This window comes from Metopolophium dirhodum, chromosome 7, assembly GCF_019925205.1.
Source record: "Metopolophium dirhodum isolate CAU chromosome 7, ASM1992520v1, whole genome shotgun sequence".
NCBI lineage: Eukaryota > Metazoa > Arthropoda > Insecta > Hemiptera > Aphididae > Metopolophium > Metopolophium dirhodum.
Window position 1 is genome coordinate 12,701,705 of NC_083566.1, and position 17,192 is coordinate 12,718,896.

At 28.6% G+C, this 17,192-nt stretch overlaps 1 protein-coding gene across 1 annotated transcript in view; it reads left to right on the forward strand.

The window, feature by feature from the left end:
* LOC132948835 (rhomboid-related protein 2-like) overlaps positions 1 to 17,192 on the forward strand; it is an 89,485-nt gene that overhangs the window by 70,755 nt on the left and 1,538 nt on the right. Inside the window, exons 5-10 of the mRNA XM_061019494.1 lie at positions 9,343 to 9,455; positions 10,244 to 10,361; positions 15,587 to 15,756; positions 15,902 to 16,014; positions 16,143 to 16,243; positions 16,662 to 16,716. Of these exons, the coding sequence (XP_060875477.1) occupies positions 9,343 to 9,455; positions 10,244 to 10,361; positions 15,587 to 15,756; positions 15,902 to 16,014; positions 16,143 to 16,243; positions 16,662 to 16,716 (670 nt within the window). The remainder of the gene's footprint in view (positions 1 to 9,342; positions 9,456 to 10,243; positions 10,362 to 15,586; positions 15,757 to 15,901; positions 16,015 to 16,142; positions 16,244 to 16,661; positions 16,717 to 17,192) is intronic.

Genomic DNA, 17,192 nt, shown 5'->3' on the forward strand with positions numbered 1-17,192 from the left:
TTCAGTCTGTCCAGTTGTCCCGGCGGTAGTTCACTGTGCTCTTCGTAGTTATCGACTTACTATATTTTCTCCGCAACAATCAATTTCTTCGGGTTTTTGTATTATAATTTTCGTTTTATTGTTTCACGTGATTTATATCTTTGTACATTTAGTTTTGTAATGCATATTATTAACAACACGGCTTATTCCGCAATAATGATTCCAGTAACCATGATGTATTCTATTATGTGCAATATGTGCCTCTATAATGAGGGTAAGTTTGAAAAATTTTAACTTTTCAGTTTGTCTTATTAAAGTTTTGTGTTAAATGGATAAAATCTCCAAGTAGGTGTATATAGTATACATATTGTATAGATTCAAGTATTAAACTCAACAAATTTAAAGTCCAAACATTTTAGTTAAAATATATTTCTTAATATAATATGGGTTTTTAAGTGTCCATTATAATAATGAGACCTATTCATGGTCATATACAAAGTATTATTATAAACATATACAGACTAAAAAAAATATATCTTGTGTAAATTATCCATGATCGAAAATTAGTGTAGGTAGAGCAATAATTGTTATTCTTTTTTTTATTTCTTTTACATTAAAAATAATAAATGTTTATCTTATTCACAAGTAGGTAGTATTAATTTAATAACCAGTATAGATATATTTTTTAAATTATAACTTTTAAACAGATGTGTTAACGTAATATTATAATAACATACTAATTTAGGTAGTATAGCTGCTAGATTTCATTTAAATTCTTATTTAGTATTTTTATAGTTGTAATAACTAGATTACGGTAAATTGATTAATAAAATGTTTGACTGGACTTTAACGTACAGCAAAAACACGATTCAGTTGATAAGCACAATAAAATATAATAAAATAATTTTAATTTTAGTCTGCTAAGGGTTATTTATACTTAGTACATTTTTCATTGAGATAATAAAATACCTGTACATTGTATATCCCACATCGATAGTTAAATTAAAACAACGATTTGAACGATTAAGATTAGACCTTAGACGATTAGATTATAAAGAAAATATTATACAAAATATTAGGCGATAGCCAATATTGATTCATGCTGGATTTATGTGTACACTGTACATATCATATTAGATATGTATCGTATTGTGTAATATCAATAAATACTTCAACGTGTTATTGCCTTATAGCCTTATAGGTAAGGCCTACGATAATTAAAAATGTACCAACTGTTTAATTTAATTGAAATATTTTATGTTATTTCTTTATATTATATATCTTCTTTACACACATTAAATAATTATTATCCATTAGTTTTTTAAAAAATATTTTTCTAAGGCCATCGTATGAGCAATTATTTTTTAAATTAAAAAGTAGTAGGTACCTTAATTGAATTAGTTTTCACTGAGAAAGATGATCATTAAATAAATAGTACAAGTACATATTATTCTCCCTGCAAACTGAAAAAATATTGAATAAATTAATAATGTATGTGATTTAAAAATTTGACATAAATCAGCCAAAAATATCGGATAAAATAGCTTCACTTGGGGTCCTTTGTTAATCGTGGTTAATTATCAATTATAATTGATATTACTACGAATAGTATAAAGTGCTGTTCATAAGTAAATTTTTCAATCGGCAATCGTCAGGTATAAGTAATAAAACGTTTCTTGTATATTATGCGAGATATTATAATAATATAGGGCATACGCCTTAATAATTTATACTACCTGTACCGAGTTTATGGATAAAATGTTGTTTTTATAAATCGTTATTGACACGCAACTACTTAACAAAACACTGGAATAAAAATATGCGGTTTTAAAAATCAATATCTATGTATTCAAAAAATTGTTTATAAAACATTTATAAAATGATTTGTAATGAGATAAAATCGAAAAAAAATCCAATGTGTGTACCTACTAAATTGTAATTTAATGGATCAATGATTATTGATTATGTATAATAGGTATTATAGTGAATATATATAATATTATGATCTATATTTAATATTACACAATAGATATCATCAACCATAATTTTATTTCACATACAGATTATTTCTTTAGGTAGTACCTACTTTTAGAAATAAATTGATACATTTTGTATACCTAGTTAATTAATTCACTGTTGTAAATTTTAATTTCATAAAATAATTATAAACATAACGATTTCAGTGACATAAATATTATGCTTTATAATATATATTATACCATTGCCATATAATTAGTCATCATTTTGTACAAGATGATTATATTTAACTTATATCAGATTACTCAGAACCTACTTACAATACCGGATAGGTACCTATTTCTTAATAATTTATTCTATCCTATATTCTTATGAGTTCATGAATTCATTAAATACGGGCATTAGGAAAAAAATTAAAAACAAAAAATGTTAATCGATTATTAGAACGTGAACGAAGACTTCAGAAACCAAATTGACGTTTTCGATACCCAGCTATTATCAAGTAACCAAAGGGGTCTCAACGAGATGATCGATTACTTCGGTCTGAGTGTAGTATTTGAGAGCTTCTGCATCCCACGTACTGAAAATACTACGTTTATTGGCTTAGTCGGTGGTCTAAGATGGGTTAGAATAATAAAAAAAAATATAGGTTTTCCCTCTTATACGCTTTCAATAAAATTAATAAACCAAATTAAACCATTATGTTGCTGCTATGAGTTTTTGTGAACACGATAACAATTTAATTAATATTGTTAAATTAAGCGACATAAATTCATAACTAATATACCTATTAATATATATATACATATAAAAAAACATAATATACTAGTTGTAATATAACATTACTTCCATTTCGATATTAATCATAACAATTTAGTAAATATTTTCAGCTTAGCTAGGTAGCTTTAATTTTTAAAAGATTTAACGTTTGACGTTTATAACCAAATGTTAAATATTGTATATAGGTAGGTACATACATTGCATTATTGTACGTATTAGTCACTACAGAGTAACAGTAATACGTGTAACCTCTACCTAATAGAGCGTATAATAATATTACAATATACGACTATGGTATACGATGTGTATTACATGCGAGCAGGTACCTACCATACGGATCCGTATTTCGATCATATTATTATTTGTGTTGTGCAAAATCTTATCATCGATGTACGCGTGTTGCGAGCGGCAGACCGGAATTGCGGCGGCGAGACGTGCCGCCGCCGCGGCCAGTGGCTAGCCGTGCGGTCAAACGATGAGTAATACACGGCGCGCGCGTATCTCGCGGGAGGAGTACACAACACAATAATACTCTACACACACAGCACATATATGTATGTATAAATATTATAATGTAGTGACGTTTTTATACATATAATATAATGTATATAAGACGTCCCCAGACAGATCTCTGCCGCGGTGCGGAGGAGAACCGTGAGAAATACGCCTTCGCATACGGGGCGGGTGCGATAGACGCACGCGAATCAAACCGTGTTTATAGCTAGATACTTAATAAAATCGGCGGCGAGCGCCTTGTATCGTGATGTGTGTGTGCTGGTGGTGGTGGGCAGCTATACGCCGACGACGTAGGACGGTCGTTTCAGAGGTGCATATGTGTATAATATATAATAATAATATAATATCCGTCTGCGCGCCGCGTGGGCGTCATCGTCGTCGTCGTCGTCGTCGCACAGAGATGAGATAGGTGCAGCGTGCACCGTCCCTGCAGCGCGCGTATCAGTGTGTGTGTGTGCGAGTATGACTCGCGCGCGTTAAGCGTTAAGCGCTCGCCTCCCGCAGCGGGGCTATATTATATATTATAGAGCCGTCCGTAATAAAATACATAGGTACCTAATATATATCGGGGCAGAAATAATAACGGCGACAACAATAATAAGACACACAAGCGATGAGGAGACATATAGAGACAGAGAGAGAGTGTGAGAGAGAGAGAGTAGTATAGATATATTATATGATACAACACCGGGGTGTGTATAATGAAGTTATGTAAAAAAAAAATAATAAAAAATAATAAAAAATAAAAAATGATATATTATGTATACCTCTATAATATTGTATATATAATATATATATATATATATGACGATGATATTGTGTACAATATGTTGATAAATAACGCGTGTGGGGAAGCGCCACGCGGACACAGTGCCACACACGGAGCGCGGGTCGTTTGCTGGTCCCACAGCGGCGGCGGTGGCGCTACAGGACGCGCGCGCCCAGTGGACGTCGGACGTTCGCCCGGGCGGAAGCTGCTCGATATAATATTATTATGGTTTTATATTATTATGGTATTGTGTGTAGTACAATACTCTTCGATAGTTACACTATGTACAATAGTATTGCGTACAGGGAACGATTATGCAGCAGCCCCGCGATGGTGTGCATTTAGATAGGTACCGTAACTGAATTCGGTGACTGTATAGTGTATTGCACTATACCTGCGAATCTTGATATTAACCAAGTTTCTATCACGGGCGTATAAGACATATTTTAACATTAATAATTAAACCAATTATAAACAATTAACAAAATTACTGCAACTAAAATGATTAAATCATTTTTTTTTTGATATTTAATTTAGATAAAATCATACTATAATAATAACCAATGTTACTATATGTTATTATTATATGTTTTGATTGCGCGTGGTATACCGAACTCCGTTACTTTTCTTAGTTACCAAAATGTGGTTGATTAAGTTACGGTATGTAAATATATGATTCCGGGATAGGCGTAAGACGTACACGCCAAAAATGTACGTGTAATAAAATTAAAAAATATATAATAATTATAATACTTAGGTGCTAAATAAATATTAATAATTATATATTTAACATATTTTATTACATACGTATGCGGATTATCCGATTATCTGTCTTGCCGGTTGGCCAGTACCGTTTCGGCACACGCAACGTTCGTTCACGTGTCGTCTGCTGTTCGAATGATGAAAAATACAAAACAAAAAGAAAGAAAAAATCAATAATAAAACGACGCGCGACCATGTCGTTTTGATTTGCCGCCGCCGCCACCACTACCATTGCACTCGACGCCACCGATAAATCTGATAGAAGACGATATCAAGTCTATTCAGTTATATTTTTTTTTTAGTTTTTTTTTTACTTCTATGTTCTATATATACGGTTTATGTTTATTATATGCAGTATGATTTATACGTAACATCTTTGATTTTCAACCTCCTTAAGACACTGTATGGACTGTATAGTCTATAACACCTGTATAGTATATTCTCCTGTACAATTCCGCTTGCGCATTGTGCTGTAATTTATCTATATATATTATGTTCAGTCACTGAATTATAAAAAATAAAAAACTATCGTATTTTTATACTTATAGACTTCGAGTAACGAAAAACATTTCTATAGTCAAACCATTCGATTATTTCGAATGCGAGACACTGTTAGCGATTCGAAATATGTCATTAAATGTTACATTTTCCTGTTTGGCTATTTCCGTACTAGACACTCATTGCTCATCCTCTAATATTCAACTCCAAAAATAACACAAAATTGTCGTGGACATCATAAAATAGATTCTAATTTTTGTCTAATTTGTTTTTGTAAAAACAATCTTCCCCCTTTTTAACTACTCTCTATAATATATAATTCATTAATATATGTTATATTACTTACATAGGTTTAAATAATTTACCATACCAGGTGACCTATTTAACGCTAGAGAATCATTATTTCAAAAACTATTAACGTTTCTGAAAATATTTATTTTATATAATTTTAAGTCGCATAAAACAAAATGTTTCTAAAAATATATATTTCTACTACTTATTGTAATTATTATTTTTATTTTTACCCTTTTTAATGTAAATATGCATTTTTAATTCATTATTCCAAATAATAATAATTTTTGAAGTAGGTAGCCAGATAGGTACTTTGATTTATAAAATTCAAATTTTGGACAAATTATGTGTTATGACTTCTAAATTACTTATCCAAAATTTGAATTTTTAGAACGAAATACACCAAATAATATTCTGTTTTGGAATATAAAATTTAAAATGCATGTTATCAAAAAAAAAAAAAAGATGAAACAACAAAAAAATTTTTTAAGTAAAGTAAATTTTTTTTTAACTATTTAAAATTATGTGAAAAAAATATTTTCAAAAACATTACTTGTATTTAAAATAATCAGTGTCTTACGTTAAAGGATCACCCTATATGATTAAAATACATAATCAGTAGGTATATAGGTTATAGTATGCGTAAATTTTACAATATATATATAATAGGATTGGATTAGGTACCACGACTATATACCTATATATAATTTCAAATTAAAACTATTGGGATTTTTAACTTGGCTTTTATTTGACATAATATTAAATTTTAGAATATAGCTTTATTATATTCAGTATTTCAGCCATTTTTGTATACTTGGTCTAACAAATTGATGTCGACGGGAAAATACACTGATTAACCCATACGTATACAAGGAGGGTTACGTCATTAGCCTATCTAGTCGTAATCGTTCAAGTGAATAATAAGAATAATGAGAACGATGAAAAAATATGTTGTTCACCATAGAGACTTTTTAGCGTTCTTAACTAGAGGATGTACCATGACCGTCCGTGACACCGAAAGACCTGTGATGAGAGAGTGGATTCGGTATTACACAATTCGCCGTAAACAGTAATTAGAAATTTCGTTTTTTAACCGATGATAATTCGTGTTTTTCCCATAGGAGCATTTTGGTTTTTTCAAGCATATTGCCAATCAAGCGCAGCGAAGTCTAATTAAAAAATATTTTGGTTAATATAATTTACAAAGGCGAAACTTATGAATTACCTACGCTACAACTATTATACAGGATGGACCGAGCGTAAAATTGAATTACTCAAACTCTATTTCTACAATGTATATCCACTTGAATTGCGTATATTCAAATAAAATTTTTTTTATTATTTAAAGATTAAATATTTAAATAAACAGTAAAAAATATAAATGTTTTGAATAACGGTACTGTTTGTTTGTAAATCGATATCGAGAATTAAATGAGTCTGATTTAATTATAAGGTTTTATATAGATGTCTTTATTTAACAACAAATAATTAACTTCGGTCCACGAGAACATAAAAAATTACTACGCCGGAGTTATTAATGCATACTTGAGGAGTGGTGGCAATTGAAGGCGCTCCTTATTAATAATAATTTATGAAAATGCGATCTCCGGTTCTCACAAGCCATAAACCTATTAGAGTTGTATAGTACCTATCTATGACAATATTTATGTATTAATTTTTCCATTTCAAACGTCACTTCATCGACAAGGGTTTAATTTAATACACTTATTATTTATTATTTATTATACTATTACTACTCTTGTAGTCTTGTGCAGGGCTTAAAGTGGCAACAAATATATCAAGGAGGAGGGACAATGACCTCTATATATTTTAACATTATATATATATTTATATTGTATATACACTTATATATAAGTAAATATTTTAAAAAAATATGGTGTTTTTGGAAAATTTTAACGATTTATTAGTTCTATAGAAATCTGTTAATTATTATCTTTGATCACGCATTTGAGTAGCTTAAAATAAAAAAAAAACTGTTCTTGTTGAACAAGTTAAACTATTCTGTACCAAACTAAATATTTTTGATAAAATATCATTATTTCTTAGTAAAACAACACACACTTTCTTAAATAAATAAATGTTTTTTCAATAAAGACAATTATTTGAAAGCAGATTTAATCATTCCAACGTACTTATTGAAGTAAATGTTACAGTCTAAACTCTAAAGGGAAAGCTTTTTAATTGGTTTTAAGTGACGGGCTAAGTCCTTCCACACTTTAAAAGCCTAACACAATCGTAAATTTTACTTGTTCGCGTATCTATATAAACGTATTACGTATAGAAGCAACCTGCACTCGTGCCTCAATGCCTCATTGTGATTTGTAACAATACCGAGTACATATTAAAAATGTTTATATTATTAAAGCTAGTAGAGCTTGATAATATGGTTTGAGTAAGATTTAATTGTGAACCGTTGTTTATTTTACCTACATTGGTTATATTTTTTCAACTATTCGTTTATAGTTCTTTGCGTTCTCTCTCTACATTCCTAAACTACATATTATTATATTCTTAATCGAACCGACAACGGAAATATTTCCATAACTTGCTCGTAATTCATCCAGGGAATCCTGAGAATAATAAGTGTTCTATAAAATACTTACACGCACACGATAATTTTTGTATTTTTCTCTCTTTTGGCAAGATGGCCCTCATTTCATATGCGACTCGTAGCCTGGACAATCGTGCCGAAACGCTTTTGTCCTTTCCCTCTTCAGCTCTTCCGTTCAGTTCGAGGCACTACAGTGAATTCTAAATAAAAAAAAACTGGCGCCGGGAACATAGCCAGCGTATTACTTGAATGTATGTTAAAAGGCATTTTGAATAATATTAATACAAATAAAAATACATTGCTCTATATTATTATAATACTATATAAAAACGTATTATCTCATTACGTAAAAGTTGTTTAACTATCGTACAGAAATTACAATATATGTATGGACATATTATAGTTAAAACGTATAACTATAGTGATATAGAAGATAAAAGGAAACATTATCTTAGATTAAATGTCAATTATAAATTATTAATGTGTACAATATGTGTAGCTTATTAATTATAAGTGATTATAACTTCTATGCGTGATGGGAAATGGAAACAAATTTAGTTCCAAATGTCATAATCAAATTGGGCATTAATATTTATATTTGAAATTAAATCATCTAAATATCTAATATAGTAAAATGATGTACTAATATTAATCATTGTTGATTTATATTTTATAATTTTTACTCAACGATATATTTTATACATTGCACTTTTTTTCCGACACTTATAAATAAAAAATTTAATCTTACGAAAAATTATTATTTATGCATTTAAGAACTCTTGATAGAGTTGAAAAATAACTAGTATACCTATTAGTTTGACTAGATATAGTAAGACTTAAAAGGTAAATAAAAATGTATTGTTTTGGAACATTATACATTATTAAAGTTGTATATTAAATTTAGGCTACATAATTGTAAAAACTAATAGCTAATAGCTAACCACACGGTGACCTATAAGAATTAAAATAATACCTAAAACTAAATTGTTTTACATGAAATAATAATATACCTGATACTGTAATACATATATTACCAATAATATTTCATTAGATACAATACAATAATTTCACTGTATTATATGGGTCGTAAATTTACTCATGAAATTGTGTTTGTAATACACGGAACGATACAAATTAATTTTAAAACGTATTGTTTAACACGAAACAGCAGATGTACTCATTAAAATATTTGTTTTAGATGTCCGGCAAAAGGAGGCGGAGTTTTAAATGTGCCATTCATCACAGGGACAAAGAAGTTAACAGCGAAAACGATTTTCATATTATATTCCAAGAACCAACGTTACACCAAAAGTAAGCGCACACATTTACCTATAACTACCTAAGTGTAAAATGGTTACTTGTTAGTTATAACTTATTAGGCATGTAGTAATGTAACGCTTGATATTGTTTAAATTTAGTATTAAAAAAAAAAAATAAAAAAATATATATATTAAATATTAATTGCCCTTGTCCGATAATTTGCATAATTTATATTGTATATTTATGTGTATAAATTTAACAGAATTAAGTTAAAGAAATAACAACTATGAAATAAATCTATTATAAAATGATTTTGCTTACTTGGTTTTGTCGTTATCGCTGATATTTTAGTATTGTTGGTAATTTATAATACCATATTATCAGATAAATGTGTTTTAGTTTTAATATATAATTATTAATTAGCAAAATCATTTGTATGTTCTCAGGAAAATTAAAATTAAAATCATCCAAGTTAACGATTTACGATGGTTCATATTTTATTATTATAATTAAACACGAACATACTATTTTAACAGTTGACCTTAAAACCCAACCACCGTAAATTAAATACATTTCTAATCCAAAGTTTACTAGATCATGATAAACTGCCGACTATTTAATTGAATTATTTTCTGTAACTAATTTGTTTCCATTCTTCGAAATCTATGTCACACCGATGACTTTTACGTTATCATTGATAATGATTATCATTTCTGTTTGTCTTTTGTATTCTTAGTTCATATTAATACCATTGAGTATATTATGATATTACATTATAATAGTATATGATCTAAGTTTGCATTCTTCTACATTTATTAATGTTATTTTTTTTTTTGTAGAATGGTACGTCTAGTGGCAGAGGAGTTCTTGACGGATGACAGAGATCGGAAATATTATGCAGACAATTATCGCTGTTGCCCACCGCCACTTTTTATACTACTCATTACAATTTTTGAGGTAAGTTTACAAATCCGTTTACTATTGTTATAAATACTTCAATACTTATATTGTATGTACAGTGGGTAAATGGACATTTCCCCCCCCCCCCTATTTCTTTTAAAGTCAATGATTGACTAATAATATTGAATTTAATAATATAATATAATTTATTATTTTATATGAAATTTTATTTTTTAAATTAAATATAAAATAGTTTTTATTTTCATAAATATAATAGATTATAAATGTATATGTTTAATTAACTGAACTACTTACTTGAAACAATACAATTTTAAAAAATATAAGTAGGTAGGTATAAAGTAAAATATAATTAATAATTAATAAAAAAAAGGTTAAAAATTCCGACGTAAAAATTATACATTTTGTAAAAAACATTTGAATTCTGATTCTTTTGTTATTTCATAACTTATATTTTTTAGCCTTTGTTCGTATTTATTTATTTTTTTTTGTGTTAAAACTGTACTAGTTTGAATATTTAAAAATTTAATAATTGCTTGTGAATTTGATTCAAGTAGTTCAGTTGATCAAAATTATACATCTATGATTTATAATTTATTTAGGAAAATATTTGAAAATATTAGATAATAGGCATAAATTAATTTCATATTAAATAGTAAACTTTAAAAAAAAGTCCAGGGAGGAAAATGTTCACATCAACAATATATCTGGAGGGGGGGGAATGTCCGCGATTTGTACAGTGACATAATCAAGAATTAATCAATGTTGTGGTTGTGGAGGTAAATAAGTCTCGTGCGAGAAAACCATGTTTATAGCGTAATTAAATTAAATAATATAATATAATAATATGTACCTATTCACGATCTTCCGCCAGTATCGGTTGATAAAAAAACCGTGTTTGAACCCCTAAACACACAATATGCATTTAAAGTTGAGTAAAATTGTAGAAAAAACTGAACGATATAGGTAAAGGTCGATTTATTTAAAATATTTCTGATCCTAACTATAGGTAGGTAGTTAGTTAGTTATACCTACACACATAAACAATAATCTATTTAATACTTAGTAAAGTATAAGCATATTATTTTATATTACAACTAATAGAATAAGCTTTATTTTTATAATTTTTGCAAGTAGTTTTTTTTCGAAGATGATAGTAAAACAAATTATTGCACGTCATTAAAAATAGTATAATAATAAATAACCATCATTAATGACCTCCGACGTGGCGATGTTTACCTAATACCTATATTATATGTACTAGACACCATGTGGCACGTGGCCTGTATAGAGAGCAGAAGTAAAGAAGGAAAAAGAAATTGTAACAGATGTCAAACGCGAGTTAAATTATACCCTTGGGGCTAAACGAGACCCAGGCTATTTCCTATTTTCAGAAAACCATTTAATGTTTACAGCTGTCTACCTTTCTAAAAAGGCATAATCCCCTCCGGATTTTTCGAGTGATTAATTCCTTTCATAGGCATATATTATGCAGCTTGCAATATCTTGTAGATATATATTCTGAATTCCGTGCAAAATAATGAAAAGCCACATATTATTCAATGCTGGTTGTATTCGCATAGAAAGAAAACCCAACGAACAAAAAAGTGTAATATTGATATTGTGATTAGTATTTTTTAAAACTGCTAACACAAACTTAGAAACGTGTCAGTCTAAAACGTTGATGAGAATTATTTTATTAGTTCTGTATGCTTTAATAATACATGTACAAAAAAATTAATATGCATCACGGAAATTGATGATAATAGACTGTACATTTAACTATTACAGTATATTTAACTGTAAACTATAATTACATATGCCACAACTATAAATTTAGTTTAAATAGTTAAACTTTTATAGTAAAAACAGAATAGCATATTATCTAGGTACCATGTCTTAACTTATAACAATTAACAATAATTAATATTACTAGAATATGTAGGTAGGTAGTCACTCTGAATAATATGCAGTTTACAATGACATCAATTACAACACTAATATCAAACGCTAAATGGATATTAGGTATAGACATATAATAAAGAATAAATGTATGTAATAATTATACTATTATAATAGTACCTATATATAAAAATAATAAAACGTAAAAGTAAAATTGTTTACGATTTTTAGTAAATATTTTATATTTCTTCTAAAATGCACATAACATGTACCAGCAAGCATTAATCTATAATATATAAAATCCTTATTCCGTAATGTGAATATATTTACTGTCTATTTTTGTGTGTCGTAAAAGTACTATATTACTATAATACACCCACAAGAAACGTAATGCCGGAAATCGAAACGTCTGTAAATCAAAAGGGACACGTGCTCTTATTCTGTCTGGGATTTGTCCCAAAAAAACCTCATTTATATTATATATATTTTACATATGCAGTTCGTTTTAAAATAACACCATGTTTGAATACAATAGGATATCTAAAAATGGTTTAATTTTTAGATTTATTTTTGTATTCAAATTATATTACAGTAGGGTATACAGGTGGCCAGGTATTCTGGATTTTGTTGAGTATTGCATTTAATGGATTTTGATAAATAGCTTATATACTATTAAGTACCACATATTAGGTTATCTAGTATTTTATGTTATTGTTATTCACTAATACTTCATTACCAAAAAATGTACAGTGTTAAATCAGGTTGGTATTACCTTTTGTTAATTACATATTAGTGAATAACAATAACATAAAATACTAAATAACCTTTATGTCGTTCAACTTACATTTGACACATTCGTGATTCGCGTAAAACTGTGATGGACAAAATAAAATTATATGCTAGTAGGTACCTACTAAAAATTACAACGCCATCAGAAACTTGGCACATTACAAACGCTTAGGGTTAACATCTCACTTCCTTATGAACTCCGTTTCCTGAGTATTTATAATAGAACGAATTAAGTTTAAATATACATTTTCTAAATATGTATGAATATATAACTAGAGAGAAAAGTGTATAAAATGTATTATTTAACAATTGATACATACCTACCTAGTATTTGATAACAAATGTCAATCAATTATAATTTTTAATTTTTTAGAAGATGATATTTTGTTTATCATAAATATTATTGTTTTATTTTTGTACAACCTCTTTTCAACGTCCAAAGTTTTCATTGAATACACTAAATTAAAAGAATATGAAAAAACATTCTAATAAAAATATTAAAGGAAGTAATAATATAGGTAATAGTGGAAATATAATTAAGATTATCATTTATTTTGTTAGTTAAATTAATTTTTTTTTTATTGAAGACAGAAAAATAGATTTATTTATAATTTTACAATTGAATCATAGAAACCACGGATTACATTTATCTATAAAATAAAATATTAATTTATAATAATTACATAACGTTTTATTTTGTAAAATGATAACAGCATTTTTTAAGTTTAAAGGTTTAGGTCGGTTTTGAAGGTCAAAATATTATTATAGACAATTATTTCAAATATTTTCAAACAACTAATGAACAAATCAGTGGCATACCAAAAATGGTGGATTTTGGTTCAGACCCCCTTTATTGTACCACAGGAAAAAAAAATATTAATTAAAAATAGTTTTATTTAATTACCTCGATACCTAATAAATTATTTATTTATTTATTTATTTATAAACGCCAATCGGCAATTTTATGATTACATTTGAAATGTAATATAATTATATGTAGTAAATGTTTATAAAACACAGTAAAACAAAACATATAGAAAATACAACTCAATATAAATTATAAACATAATTGTAACATAGTGATATAGTACAGAAAACTCATAATGAATACATTTATTAAATATTAAAATCAAAATTAACAATATTTAGTTTACGGAGCATTCTTTGTAAGGGGTGATTGTGTCCATAGGATGTGTTGTGGGTTGGTACTTGAAAGAGGGAGTGATTTCTGGAGAAGAAGGAAGGTATTCGAAGACTTACGTTGGAGAGGAGATCAGGAGCATCTATAATACCACCTAAAAACGAGGTTATGAAGTGCTCATCAGCATCTTGTCGACTTGATGATAGCTGCAGTGGTATTTCCTCGGGTATTTCCAATATACTACGTAATAAGGAATAATCATGAGGAGGGTCTACTATCTTCATAATATGAGCAATGTAGGAAAGAAACCTATTTTGGACGTGCTCGAGTCTTAATTCATCTTTAGCCAAGTAATACTACCACTCCATATTACAATATTGAACGTACTAACAAGAAATATAATGTGCAGAGACAATAGGCAGTCGAAAACTGTTTGGTATTGCGCTTAATGAATCCCAAGACTTTTAAAGCTTTACCTACCGTGATATTTATGTGATGCTTAAAGTTCAGTGATGGAGTATAATGAATACCAAGATCATTATAAAGGAAAACACGGTCAAGAATAGTTATGGTGAATAGGACTCATAGGAGACTGCTTTATAGAAAAATACATAACGTGACATTTGTTTGTATTAAGGCTAAGACCAATACTGCGTGCCCAATTCGCAAAAATATTGAGTTCATATTGTAGGACCTAACATTTATTAGGACTATCAATTTTAAGGACAATTTTTATGTCATCTGCAAATAGAAGAAGTTTAGCCTTTGCGATCCACTTAGTGATTGAATTAACAAATAAAATAAATAGAAGTGGACTAAGGTGACCTCCCTGAAGGACACCAGATGGTATCACGGATAAGTCAGAGACAGCATCTTTGATTTTAACGAATTGTTTTCTGCCAGTGATGTAAGTGTACAACCAAGAAAGAAGGGGATTTCCAATGCCTAAGACTTAAGCACCATTGTAAGGCAACCATGGTCCACTGTGTTAAATGCCTTTTTTGAAATCTGTATATATGACATCAACCTGACCTCTGTGTTCGATAACTTCTGATAAATAAGAAGTGAAAGCAACACTACTTGTTATGGTCGATTTTTTTGACCGAAAACCATGCTGTTCACTTATAATAATATGATTTAAGCTACGCTTTATTTTGGTGTATAACTAGTTTGTATTATAATAATTTGCATTATAATATTTAAATGAATGTTAATAATAATAAAAATATAATGGACATAAATTACTTGGTTGAACTTGTTAGTTGTCCCAACCCCATACCAAAATTCTGGTTACGTTAGGTACTTGTCCCAACCCCATAACAAAATCATGGTTACTTTACTTCTACAAACAGCGTGTATTATTTTTGACATATTTATTGTATACAATTTAATTGTCTTACGATCTTTGTGATATTTCTGTTCAATATTTTAGTTGGGAACCTACCTATATTACTACTCTCTAACTTTGGGTTCTACACCTGCTCCCGGTGACATATGGGCATCAGTCGCCGCTCCTGTGCCAATGGACAGCGTGTTCATATATAGACCTGACAAACGACAACAATTGTGGAGATTTATGTTGTACATGTTCTTACATGTTGGGTAAGTGTTAAGTGTTGCTTTACATTTTTATTTTCGATACGAATAATAAATAAACTATTACCTAGTAATACCTACCTATATAAATGTACCTACTGTAATTTATGTTATATACCTATACGTTTTTAACTGTAATTGTTATTTTCAGTTGGGTCCATCTGATATTCAATTTGACTGTCCAATTGCTTGTGGGTCTTCCATTAGAAATGGTGCACGGTTCACTCCGAATAGGGGTTGTGTATATGGCTGGTGTGTTAGCAGGTGTGTATTCAACTTAAAGAGCTTCATATTATGTACCTACTTATATAATATATAATTTCATGTAACTTTTACAAAAACAATTGGAATAAATAATTAAGTTTTGTTTAAACATCGATATTGTGTTATAGGTTCCTTGGGTACGTCGGTCTTTGATAGTAACGTTTATCTGGTTGGCGCTTCGGGTGGAGTGTATGCTCTATTGGCTGCTCATTTAGCTAACGTTATGTTGGTAAGATCATTTTTTTAAAAACATATCTAATTAAAATACGAAAAAATCTACCGAAATAAAACTGATTTGGTGAAGTTTTGTAAATACAATATAACATATATATAATATATATATTAGGTTTAGTCATATAGATAATAATATAACATTGCATCCGATGTCATACTATCATCTCTTCCACCAACTACGTAATAAACACAAAACAATTTAGGTATTAGTTGAAAGAAGAAATATCTATTTTTATTTAGTGTAGAAACAGTTTAATATTATTATATACAACTAAAAAAGTTTATCATGCCTTTGTATAGTTAAAAATTTGAAAATCGTTTTGCGTAAATAAATACTCAAACTCAGTATTTCAGCTATTTTTGATTTGGAAATTGTTACGACAGATAAATTTATACAAATGTTTTTTTTTTAGAATTACAACAACATGGAATTCGGAGTGTTTCGGTTGCTTGGCATACTGTTCATTGGTAAGTTATCTATATGTAGTAAAGTTAATATGCATAGCAATATTTTAAATAAATAAGAATATTTTATTAGTTGATGGGTAAAAAATTTGTATAACGATGGTTGAGCGTGCACATATTGTGTTCAATACTACCTATTTATAATTTGTTCGGGAACCACATCTAGAATTTTACGAGAATGTATTACTATTAATTATTATTAAATCATCTAAACAATTAAAATATATATTTAAAAAAAATAGCTTAACTTCTTGAGAACGAAATAAAAATAAAATTATTAACTGGTGTATAGGTACCTAAAAATTCAATTTACAAGCGCCCACAACTTCGCCGTTGGTATATAACCTAAGCCTAACCTAATATACAAAACATTTAAAGCCCAATAATTGGATATAGGTATAAATAATAAAATACATGGTATTACATATTATTACAATAGTATTGCTGATGTGCACAGTTGATAAGTCTTACACCGACAG